Source organism: Prionailurus viverrinus, chromosome E1, assembly GCF_022837055.1.
Source record: "Prionailurus viverrinus isolate Anna chromosome E1, UM_Priviv_1.0, whole genome shotgun sequence".
NCBI lineage: Eukaryota > Metazoa > Chordata > Mammalia > Carnivora > Felidae > Prionailurus > Prionailurus viverrinus.
The window spans coordinates 16,255,745-16,268,839 of record NC_062574.1 but is presented as its reverse complement, the minus strand read 5'-3'; the positions used below and the strand labels follow the sequence as shown (position 1 = coordinate 16,268,839).

Below are 13,095 nucleotides of genomic sequence, written 5' to 3'. Positions count from 1 at the left end.
CTCTATCTAAGCTACTACTGTATTTCCCACCTAGAAAGTGTACAAGCTTTGGAGTGTGATTTGGTTTGTGCTACTTAGTAGATATCTGTTCTTGGTTAAGTTACTTGGAGTCTTCATTTTCTTATGTGTTCAAAAACCGGGATTGATGATCATACCTCCCTAAAAAATTGTTGTGAAGATGAAAGATAATGAGTAAAATGCCTAATACAATGTGTGAATGATACTAGGTAATCTGTCAGTGGTAGCTTTGTCAGGGACGCCTGGGTGGCTCAGTCAGTTGAGCATCCGACCCTTGATTTTGGCTCAGGTCATGATCCCAGTACCTTCTGATATTTCAGATTTCAGGAAAATTCCAGTAGTACAAAGAATTCCCATATACGCTTCACCTGGATTCCCCACACGTTAACAGTTTGCCACATTTGCTTTTTCACTTTTCGTTTTTTGAACTACCTGAAAATAAATTGCAGACATGATGCCTCTCTACCACTAAATATTTCATTGTTCACATTTTAAGTATGCATTTATATTGATACAGGCTCATGGATTCTTATTTTATTTAGTAGATTATAATGTTTCTATCATTATTTAATAAATTATAATCTCTTATAATAATGTGTAGTTATCATATCTGGGGATTTTGTTTAAATTGCATGCATTGGGTTGTCCATCTGGGCAAAGGTTTTGCAAAATTGCCTAATTGTCAACTGAAATATTTTCCTTGTGACTCCTTCCCTTTCAACAGCACATAAAGTAAGATAGCATTTGCTAAGGACTTTTTACTTAAACTTTCTCTATAATCCTTTTCCTCTTTTCTTCCTTTTTTCCCCTCCTCTTTCTGCCTGATCTTCTTTGGGCCAGGCTGTCTTAATTAAGCTTTTCAATTCAAAGCTGGCCTATTTAAGGGCTGGTAATATGAGTATAAAAAATTTGGAGTACTTCCTAGTATAGGAACATTTGAGAACCATTGAATCACTGCTGCTGTTATTTTGCTAGGTAAAAGCAAAATAATATAATTATGAAGTCTTTTATTTCACTATTTCCCTTTATTTCAAAATCTGGTAGATATCACAAGTAAAATTTTATTGATTCTAAAGCTAGTTATGATTACTTCTAGGTAATATAAAATTTAAGTGTCAGATAATTGTTTTTGCATATTCTATATGTAACAATTTACTTTTTACTCTTGGAGATAAAAATAGATTTTAAGAATATGTACACAACTGAATATAGACTCTGGCATCACTTAATTGAAAAGAACTGATATTTTTAATATTAACTTAGTCTTAAGCTTTAAATGTATAACTGATATTGTCTGTTGTTGAAAAAATAAGTGTCTGAGTTTAGTTCACACAACAGGTAAGAAAGTTCCAGTAAGCACATCAATGATTTATCATTTTAAAAGCATTATATATTATTTGGAGCTTATGTTTTGCCTCTGAGTATTTGACCCTTGAAATAACAGCAGTCTAGATTTCACTCAGCTTGACTCCAGATGATGCAGTGAGATGGGAAAGTATGTCTAGATATACTTTGTGTGGTACTGGCAATCATGCATATTCACCAAGATAATAACATAATGTATGATGATAATATCCATTCTCCAAGGAATACAAAGTGCTTTGTGGAAATTATTTTTTAATCTTCTTTATCTACTTCTGAGTCAGAGTGCATGGGAGATAGTGATAGTCCCAGTGTAAAAAAACAGGCATATATGATTCAAAGATTGCTTTCAGATGCTCAGCCTAGCTTTAAATGAAATTGTGTTACTTTATATAAGACCATAATACCTGTTTTAAAGTACTTTATAAATTTATATTAAAACAATCACATTTTAGGGGCACCTGGGTGGCTCAGTTGGTTGAGCATCCGACCCTTGATTTTGACTCAGGTCCTGATCCCAGGGTCATGGGATCAAGCCCCATGCTGGGTTCTGTGCTGAGTGTGGAGCCTGCTTAAGATTCTCCTTCTCTCTCCCTCTGCCCCTCTCCCTCGCTGGCATGCATGCTCTCCCTCTCTCTCTCTAAAACAAAATATAGAAAAAATAAAACAGGGGCACCTGGGTGGCTCAGTTGGTTAAGTGTCTGACTCTTGATTTTGGCTCAGGTTCATGGTTCATGAAATTGAGCCCTGTATCCAGCTCTACACTAACAGCACAGAGCCTCCTTGGGATTCTCTCTCCCCCTGTCTCTTTGCCCCTCCCTCCCCCTCTCAAAATAAATAAACATTAAAATAAATAAATAATTTTTAAAGCCTCATTTTAAATACCTTATATTCTATCATAGACATACACTGAAGGGAAAAATTATGAATAAGAACTAATGATGCAGGGGCACATGGATGGCTCAGTTAGTTAAGCATCTGCCTTGGGCTAAAGTCATTATCTCATGGTCCATGGGCTCAAGCACCACATCGGGCTCTGCACTGACAGCACATACCTGCTTAGGATTCTCTCTCTCTCCCTCTCTTTGCCCCTCCCTGACTAGTGCTTTCTTTTCCTCTCAAAACAAATAAATAAACTTAGAAAAAAAAGCTAATGATGCAAAGGACGTTGTTATTTTGGACTCTTCTTGTGTTCTTTTCGTTCTTTGGATCTAAAATTCCGTGTAAAGTTAACATTGTCTGCTTCCTTCTATTTTAATCTTGACCGGTTGTTCTCTAGACCTGCCATCCTGCACTGGTCCTGGGATGCTCTATCCCCATTACCTTAAAATGACCTCCATTTTTTCTTTAATGTTTATTTATTTATGAGAGAGAGCGGGAAAGAGAGAGAATCCCAAGCAGGCTCCACGCTGTCAGTGCAGAGCCCGACTTGGCGGCTTAAACCCACCAACCATGAGATCATGACCTGAGCCACAATCAAGAGTCGGATGCTTAACAGACTGAGCCACCCAGACACCTCAGTGACCTCCTTTATTGGATCACTTATTTCTTGGATTTGGTGTCTTCCATAAACTCTTAGTTTATTCCCTCATTATGCTGGACCATGTTCTTCAGTGGTTTCCTGAGAAAGAACAGGAGGTACAACTTTTGGACTTTTCACATCTATTCTTGATTCATTGTTTAGCTAAGTTAGGAATAATTTTGAAATTTTTGATGACATTGTTTCCAGTATTGTTTTTAAGTTCAGTGCCAGTTAAGATTTCTGTTCCTTTGTATGTGATGAGCCTTTTTCCTCTGGAAGCTTTTAGGATTATCCCTTTTTCCCTATGCTTTTGGTGTTTTTTAACCTTATCATGCATCTTTTCCAGTTCGTTGTACTGGCCATTGGATGAGTTCCTACAGTCTGGAAACTCCTCTTCAGTTCTGAGACATTTTCTTAAACTCTCATTTTCCCACCTCCTTCTTCACTGTTTTTGTTTTCTTTTTTCTTTTTTTTTTTTTTTGGTTTTAATTTTAAAAGGTAACATGTTGGGCTTTCTGTTCCTTTTTTTACCCTTTCTCCGTTTTCCACTTATCTTTTTTTCTACTTTCTGAGGGGTTTACTCAGTTTGTCCTTTTGAGATTTGTTACACTTTTATTTCCATTCTTTTTTTTTTTAATTTATACCGGCTCTTTTCTCAATGGTGGGTACACTCTTACACACACGTACACATACACACACACACATACATTTATGTCTTTCATGGGTGTGATACCTTCTTTCTCCCTCTGAAGACATTAAATATAATTCAGTTTTAGAGTTTCTTGAACTTCTGTTATTGCCTCTGTTTCCTCAGACTCACTTTTCTATTTGATAGTTTTTATTTGGATCTCTGTTAGAGGCTCTTCTCAAACTTGTAGTGATTCTTGATTCTTTGTTCATATTTAAGGGTGAGGCTCCAGAAAATCCAGTAATTGGAAGCTAGTTCTCTGTACATGGGTGGTGGGACTTGCCAAGTAGTAGGCCTTACAATGCATGATCAGAAAGGGACCTGGTTGTTTTGTGGGGAACTTCAAAATGTCAGGATCTTTAAGGTCTCTTTTTCTAGGTTAGATCTGCTACTGAACTGGGGGCAGTCACCTGACTGTGTTGTTCAGGGAAGATAATTTAGGGGTCTGGCAATTCCTTGCACAAATTTCCATTTTTAGCCCTATTTCACAGTTTTGCCTTCAGAGATACCTGATCCCTTTAAATCTTGATCTTTTCTAGGATCTGGGAAAAACTTTTATAAATCATGCTTAACTCCTAGCGGTACTGAGGCAAATAACTACAGTAGATTTGGCGCTGATAATGTTATTCACGTTTCTTCATCACTCAGGTGGAATTCCTGTAATTTTCTTTGTGAGATATGTATAGTTTAGAAAAGTACAGTGTTCTTATTTTAGCAATTTAAATCATTCTAAAATGTAAAAAAAAAGTTCATCTGGTAGTGTCCCTCCATTCCTATCCCCTAAGTAACTTGTATTCACTGACAGTTGTGTATCTTTCTAAATACGTTCTCATTGTCATACAAACATACACAATGATGTTTTATTGCTTAAAATAAAAAAGGATTCATACTTTACACATTCTGTGGCTTCGTTAATTATTCAGTGTATCATAAACATTCCTCCAGTTTAATAGAAATAATGCCAACTTATTCTTTTTAATAACCAAATATTATTTCATAGTTTCGTTGTATCATAATCTGTTAAACCATTCCAATGTTGTTTCCATTGGGGGGTGTTTTTGTTTGCTTGTCTCTTACTATTCCAAACAGCACTCTAATATATATCCTTTGATCTGTCTCCCCACACACTTTTGTTTCTTCTTGGCCTTCTCAAATCTTGAAATTTCAGTTTTGATATGTCATTTGCTTAGAGTACTCCTAGCATTTTCCTCCAATAGGATACCTGGTCTTGGCTGTTCAAGAGTGTGTTCAGTCAGCTCCCAGATAGGTCAGGCTATTAGACCCCTAAGCAGTGGCATACTAGGTGGTAGTGGGTGCCCCAGCAGTTTTTTCTTCTTCAGGGCCGGGCATCACACCATCTGATGGACTGTCAGCTCCTGGCTCATAGGTTTCTGTGGTTGTGTGTACCACCCTTTACCAGCTACAGTTCAGTGCATCACTGTAGCTCCTGTACACGCACGTCCATATCTTCCATTGTTGGGTTCCTTAGGGTGAATTGAAACCTAGGGCTTTGCCCCAGGCTTGAAGAAAAATCTCGTCTTCCCTGCCATCAATTCCTTGGTTTTTCCCTTGCTTGAGAGAGTATAGCCTACCTGGCTTTCTTTCTTGGATATTTCAAAAGAATGAGGGATCTCAGATGGACCCCTCCTCATCATATCTGCCTTTGTTCATGTGTTCCTCCATGGAGGAAGTTGGACCAACGATAGGGTCAGGAATTTGTGCTCTGATCATCATCTTCCCAGAATCTCTTCATCTCTGTTGCTTTTTTTTTTTTTCAACGTTTGATATATTTTCAGAATTATTCAAGGACATTCTGTTTCCTATTGTTTTTTATGTTATCAGTATCTATAGCTCTCTCCTGTGTGTTATATATAAAAATGGGTACTGACCTATGCTCTAGGATTCTAATGCCCAGGGAGATAAGACTGTTGAAGTTAATCCTGGCATGAAAGCAAAAAGATATTAAGTGAGATTCTTTTAAACAGGACATCAGAATAGTCACATGGAAGAGACTATAGTATAGTCTGTAAGAGAAGGGACGTTCCCCCATCTCTTTAGTCATTTAATGAATGCATAACCTTTGTCACTTGGCTTGGAAACCCAGCATAATGTTGCATGTGTCTCCTAAAATCTGCCTAGATGGTTCTCAAGTAGAATTCTGGAACATAATCTTTTCATAAGTTAAGGGCTGGTTATATATGGGTATTTTGTGATGTGTTAACACTTTTGGTTCTTTTTTTATGATTATAATTTCCTACTTCTCTCTCAACAGTTTTCCTGATTAAAGATATTTTTAGTAGCTGGCCCCTTTCAAAACCATTTTAAGAAGCTTTTGTAATAGGGATTTCTCTGTTATTTCATTTGTTACTTTGGGAAAAATCACAGGAAATGGCCTACTGTCCAGAAAGACATCAGAAGATAGCAGTAGGGATGGAGTGGACATTCAGGAAAAGACAGTGGGAAGGTGACTTGGGAAATGATTTTTTTTCCTGCCTGTGCTTTTCAAGATGATGTTGCCCATCTTAGTTTTCTCTTCACTTTTAAGAATATGATGGATCTGCGCAGGATAATCTTAAATACCGACGTAATTATCTTCTCTTTTCCCCCTTCAGCATTGCTATGGCAACAAAAGAAAACATGACTTCACAGAGAGGAATGTTGAAGTCAATTCAGAGCAAAATGAATACTTTGGCCAGTATCCTTTCTGAAAGTTTGAAATCTCTAGGTTTTTGAGGTGGGGGTGGGGGTGGGGGTCTGTGTGTGTGCTTTTTTGGTTTTGGTTTTGGTTTTGGTTTTGGTCAGGTTGCCATCATCAGTAGTGGTTGAGAGCATCAATAGTTACATATGAATATGCCTTGCATTCCTACTCTATAGAAGTTGATACTGTTTAGTACTATTTGTGAAAGATTCTACACCAGAAGTCTGACATTAGTAGATTTAGAAAATTATAAATATGAATTTTCAAATTATTTTACATTTTAAAAACTCCTGGGGCGCCTGGGTTGCTCAGTTGGTTAAGCACCTGACTCTTGATTTATTTCGTCTCAAGTCATGATGTCACTGTTGTGAGATCAAGCCCGGGTTCGGACTCCACACTGACAGCATGGAGCCTACTTGGGATTTTCTCTCTCCCTCGCTCTCTGCCCCTCCCCCACTCACGCTTCTCTCTCCCTCCCTCCCTCTCTCCCAAAATAAATAAATAAATTTTTTTTTTTTTTAAGTTTTTAAAAAATGTTTTATTATAGAGAGACAGAGCATGAGCAGAGAAGGGGCAGAGAGAGAGGGAGACATAGAATCTAAAGCAGGCTCCAGGCTCTGAACTGTCAGCACAGAGTCTGACGCGGGGCTCAAATCCACGAACCATGAGATCATGACCTGAGCCGAAGTTGGATGCTCAACCAACTGAGCCACCCAGGCACCCCAGTAAAACTCCACAGTATATATTATTCTTACCTCAACATCATAAATTATATGCTTTTTTATTACTTCTTTCTCCAGTTTGAAGAATAAGTCAGTGTCAGATTCTTAGAAAGAGAAGGAAGGAGACAGCCATACATGAGTTGTAACTGCTGTTAGAGTATTTTCATTGTGATTCGTTATGCACAAGCTGAACATTAGAATAGATTCTCTGCTTGTTAATTGTGACCTCTACATTTTTAATTCTTGAGTTTCCTGATTTGAATTAGGATTACTAATACTAACATGAAACCCAGTGGGGAAACTGGTAAGCCTGCTACTCTGAAACATTTTGTTTACTCTCTGAGAAGTCAAGACTTTTAGAGAAAAAGTTTCCTTCCCCAATTAGTAAGGGGAAGGGCCTAAAAAGTTGAGTACCTTCTGGTCCTAGATAATTTTTTTTTAAGTTTATTTATTTTGAGAGAAAGAACATGAACAGGGAAGGAGCAGAGAGAGGGGGGGAGAGAGAGAATCCCAAACAGGCTGCACACTGTCAGCACAGAGCCTGACCCAGGGCTCGAATTCATGAACAGTGAGATCATGACCTGAGCCAAAACCAAGAGTCAGCCACTGAACTGACTGAGCCACCCAGGTACCCTGGTCCTAGATAATTTAAGGTCACTTTTAGTTTGATACGTACTTCCCTAAGGAATATCCTGAAGTATATTTTGTATTTTCCAACTTTTTGTGAATTTTGTTCCTGTTTTGTCACCCTAAGTGCAAAATAACTTATCCATAATTGTTTATATTTTACATAGGGCTGTACAGTTTACAGAGTACTGTTATATACATTGTATCATCTTGCCATTACCACAAATTATAATAATTCTGGAAAAATGTGTGTTCAAAAACAAAATGCGTGTGTTAGTCGAGACTCCATAGAGAGATAGTAACAGAAACCTCATTTAGACTGACTTAAGGGGGGAAAGGAGGGAATTAATTTGTTCATATTTATCTAAAATTCAGGGGTAGAATTTAACCTAAGGCATGGCTCAATTCAGGAGCTCAGATGTTATTGTCAAGAATCTGCTTTTCCTCTCTCTTTTCCCCCTACCTACTCCATCTCTTATCTTTGCTTTCCTGTGATTGGCCTCATTCTCAACGAGGTTTTCTCCACATAGTGATAGAGATGGCTAGAAGAATCACCTTCTGCCAGTTAAAAATCCCCATGGAAAGAGGGTCTTTTCTACCAGCTGTAATAAAAGTCCCAAGAGGACTGTAGTTGCCCCAGCTTGAGTCACTAGAAGGGAATATTCTTTCTGGCCAATCCGAGTTTGTAAATATACCTGATGGCAGAGGACAAGGTCAGCCTACACTATTACATGGACTGAACTAGATTATTATAGAAGGAGAGAGAGGGGGACTTCTCTAAAGGTAATATGCCCATTATAGACAGAATTCCCTAATGCCAAAAGTATTTTAAGGGGATTGTTGATTCTTTACGAAGCAAGAGAAGATTAAGCATTTGTTCTATATGAGATTTGTACCTTGTAAAAGTTTTTGCCTATTATTTCATGCTGCTGCTGCTTCAGTATTTTTAAAAATTATTTCTGCAAATTTTTCTCATTAATTCAAAAAACACATTAATGCCTACAATATGTAAAGCTCTGTTCTGGATAGGGAAATTCAAGATTAGAAGATAACATGGTCCTAATCATATAATATGTAGAATATATAAGTGTACAAATAAATATAGTCCCTGCTGGGTGGTTTAATTACAGGAAAATGCAATAAAGATTCACAGAGTGGAGGTATTATTCTAGCTCTCTAGTATTGTAGGTGGTTTTTGTCAGTGATTTTCCTGACTTTGATAAAATACCTATATTAACAAAGAGGAGGCACCCGAAGGTATATTGTCAGAGATGCAAAACAGTGGCACCTGGGTGGCTCAGTCGGTCTGACTCTTGGTTTCGGCTCAGGTCATGATCTCATGGTTCATGAGTTCGAGCTGCATGTCAGGCTCCACACTGCCGGTGCAGAGCCTGCTTGAGATTCTCTCTTTGCCTCTCCCCCACCCCCACCCCTTTCTCTCGCTCTCTCTCAAAGTAAATAAACTTTAAAAAATGCAAAACAAGTTAGGATGCACAGGCATGTGCTTTGGTCTACAACATACAAATAAGAGTATGAAGATATTTTGAAATACTAAGTAAAATATAGCTGTGACTGCTTTTTTAAACCTCTAAAATTGGAAATTTCCTATCTTTTTTTATGTTTCCTAAGTAGGACAGCTAGAACAGTGTAGCCCCCTTACCTACCATATCCTACCTACTGCTGCAGAGTAAACTAAAAAATTTAAATAATTCACCAGTGACTGATTTATTCAGACCCTAGAGTTGGTTGCCACCACCTATTGCCTGATTCCAAGGGGGTTATCACCCTGTGAGGAGAGGATCAAGAACTTCAGAACTCTTCTGGCCGAACTTCTCACTTTCCTGAGAGAAGGGGTTTAGAGAGAGAAAAAGAGAGAGAAAGGAAAAGAGAACAGAATAGGGTGTTGTTAGCAGTGGTATTGGCTGTACTTACACCTCCCTGCCCTGCAGAGTCCCTCTGTTCCTAAGCTCACTACCTCCCACCCTGACCCCAAGCCTGGTTGTAATTCCTCAGTTGGTTTGGGACCTTGAGCAGTAGGATGTTCCCAGTTTGGGTATGTGTTTTTTTAAAGACTCCCTCAGTGTAATTTTCTTCCTCTGTATTTCTTCGCATTATTTATTGTTTCTGGACTCCACTGATCTCTATTTTTGTGACCCCTGTGACTTTTCACTAAAGAGGCTTCTTCAAATATGACCTTAATAAAGATTTCCCAAAGATCGTTTTCCTGCTGTGAACAGCCTGATCCAACGAATCAATCTTAGGAAACGGCGAGACTCCCTCATCCTGGGCGGTGTTATTGGTGTCTGTACCATCCTATTGCTGCTGTATGCTTTCCACTGATGGAACATCTCCAGGGACTCTTGACAACCACCACTTTCACACCCTGATCCGGAATAAGGAAAAATAGGAAGGAGAAGTTGATTGTCCTGATGATTAGCCTGACCAACAGGATTAATTCAAGACTGATGGTGATGGACTCTGTGATACGGTCAGGTTGAGCTGAAGCCACAGTTTTCCTGTGCTATCTTTTCTAACACACATTTCCTTCTGTTTTTAGTTTAAAAAAAAAAAAGTTTTCAGTTGCTTTTGTCTTCCCAGGAGGTAAGTAAACCAATCAGAAACAGAGTTTCTATGCTTCAGTAATAGTGTTGAAGGCTGATAACAAGCCAGATCTTACAGCTGGACTCTAGAAAACCAGGTTTCTCTATATCCAAAGACTGTTTTCCTTTCAGCCACCAGATTGGGTTGTGAATAAAAATAGTTCTTGTCCTTTTATTTTACAGTCATGAAGAGAAATCACAAGTCATTTCTTGATAAGCTGTGCTATAAATTTCTACTCTGTGCCCCTGTTTTGGTATTCCAGAAAAATTACATTTTTCACAGGTTCTTTGAGATGCTAACAGGTCAACTTCAACACAGTTGAGGTTGTCTGAAACAGAAGACAAACACCGCAAGAAAAGCTTTTTTCTTCCTCTTTTTTTAAATTGTATGCACACTGGGGTTAACTATATTGCTGGAAAAGCATTGAGAATAACAGGCTTTTTTGTCCGTCATTGTTTTGATGTTTTGTTTATTTCTTCCATTGGATTAATACTTGCTACTATGAGAAAATGCAATCTCAGTTCTACCATGGTAAAAGTAACTAATAGCCAGTGTCTGTCAGCGCCCCCAACTATTCCTCATCATGTCAGGATTAACCCTGAGTGAGGGGACTGCTCAATTTTCAGTGAGATCTGTTCAGCAAGCCACATGTAAAAAGACATTGATTGAGGGGTCACCATCCAGATTATTCCATTTGTAAATGCTCCATGATTTATGAGCAAAGATTCAAGAAATACTGCCTAATGTACCAGGAAGTCTGTGTTTTATGAAAACCTACTCATTCCAAATCTGTTAAGCTTTCCAAACATCCAGAGAATGGTTTTACTGTTGAAGGTGCATGTGACAGAATCTATCTGTATCTGTACCTGTCTTCTACTACCATCCCTGGACAGTAACAGAATTTTAAACCACCCACCAGAATTCTTTTCAGGTTTAACCATTTCTCCATTTCTGTAAACTTACAACTTAGTCACCTGAACTACCACAAATAGTTTGAAGACGTCAACATCTACACTCCTCACCAAGAAAGAAGGTTGCTCTTCACCATTGGAATGGACTCTGGTATTTATAGTATTGACCTCAGACTGTGCCACAGGGAATAAAAGGATATGAGCATGGAGTTCTTAACGATATCACAGTGCATCGGTGATGACATTCAGGTTAACTTGATACAAGAGCTGATGGCTATACTAACCCCTGATCTGGTACAGAAACTGAGAGCTTTTTCATTCTGTTGTCAAAGTTTTATTATGTTCTGGGTATGAAAGCCATTGGATACATTTTTTTAAACTATGGGGTTTATTTTTCTAAATATGGGTTGATTGATCAGATAACTTGATTGGGGATGCCCTGAAAAGAAAGTCTAAGTTTTCCCAATGTAAATCTTAAAGGATCAGAGAAGTTCATTTACTAAATTCTCTGTTGGGAGAACAAGACTGTTCTCCCCTGACACTTTATTATCTTTGATTTTTCAAAGGGCCTTGATTGGTGGTTGTGCCTCAGCTAGAATTTATGGGACTTTCATTGCTATATGGTTGGCATTTATAAAATCTGAAGTATCATAAATAAAGTTATTTATTTAATTATACTACCAGTCTTTTTTACTGGTCTGATTATTTGGTATATTCATTAAAGCTGATTGTGTGAGAGTAAAACTAGGGGCTGAGCTGCTTGCTGCACTGAGCAAATACTTTTGATGGCTGATGAGCCTTTCCTTTAGGGTAATGCTTAAATGAAGTAATAGAATTATGTTGGTTATTTTCTTTATGAAAATAAACTAGTTCTTCCAAGGAAGTTGATAAGGCTTGGTATAAGATGTTGTTGTCTGGTAGGTCTGACTAACCTCCCAGTGCTATATAGCCCATAGTGAGGTGACCCAGGGCCAAATGTAGCTAGCCAGGAGAGGGCTTGTCCTTTCCTCTTATGGTTCTTTCATTTGCAGAAAGAAACCCTGGAGTAAGGAAATAGAAGTGTGTCATTTACAAAAAGAGGATTTGGATCCTGTGGTAGCTGATTTGAACTCTTTCAGTTTGGTGCCATTTAACTTTTTTTTTTTTTTTTTTTTTTTTAACCAGATTGGTTTTCCACCTTTTCTTCTGTCCTTACAGACCTGTTGCCAGGCTCAGGGGCCAACAGTAAGTTGCCTGTCAGAGCTGGGAGTTCAGGAAGGAAGTTTCCTCTTAAGGGAAGTTATTCTTCCTTGGCCATTGTCATATAAGGGACCTTTTCCTTTGGGATTATTTTAGTAATAATTCAAAACTTTCCATTTCACTAAGTGTGAAAAACCACAGCAACAAAAAGGACAGACTTCCCAAAGGTATACTTCTGAGATTTTGTCTTAATGTGAGCTGATGACTTTAGTTAGAAATGTTTAATTTATTACTAAAGTTCAAACCCTGATATCCCAGTGCTTCAGGTGATCTGTCCTGGCTATCTCTACAATCTTCTTAGTGTTTTCAGTGATGCTGAAGGATTCCCTGTAACCTGTATTGCTCACCCTTTATTTTTCTAATGTTAGAAAAGGGCTTTCCTTCTCCACTATTCCTCTCTCCTTTGTACCAAAATTCACTTGTACAGAGAATGCCTCTTTTTTTCCCTACTACCCAGTACTCAGATCAGGCGTGGAAGTAAAATCCTAAGAATTGGACAAGTGAAGAGAGGAAACATCACGCGGGCACTTTTTTGTACCTGAAACCAAATATTTACTTTAGTTCTTTCCTATTGGATGCTGAGTACATCTGAATAGGAAAATGTGCTTATTGAGCCTTTTGATGTAATAATGACTTTTGGCCTCTATGGAATTGAGGCACCTTGGACTTGCATTCCCACCATTAATGTTTTCTTCACTGTTAATAAT

General features: G+C 38.1%; 1 protein-coding gene across 4 annotated transcripts in view; it reads left to right on the top strand.

Annotated features, from left to right (window-relative positions):
• Nucleotides 1–11,826, top strand: part of GOSR1 (golgi SNAP receptor complex member 1) — a 46,507-nt gene extending 34,681 nt beyond the window's left edge. For 2 of the 4 annotated variants that reach the window (XM_047833050.1, XM_047833049.1), the window contains exons 8-9: nt 6,203–6,285; nt 9,853–11,826. In XM_047833050.1, coding sequence (XP_047689006.1) covers nt 6,203–6,285; nt 9,853–9,977 — 208 coding nt within the window. In that variant the 3' untranslated portion in view covers nt 9,978–11,826. Of the gene's footprint in view, nt 1–338; nt 1,084–6,202; nt 6,286–9,812 lie in introns of those variants that run through there. The other 2 variants (XM_047833052.1, XM_047833051.1) reach the window with 2 other exon arrangements.
• The last annotated feature ends 1,269 nt before the right edge of the window (nt 11,827–13,095 follow it).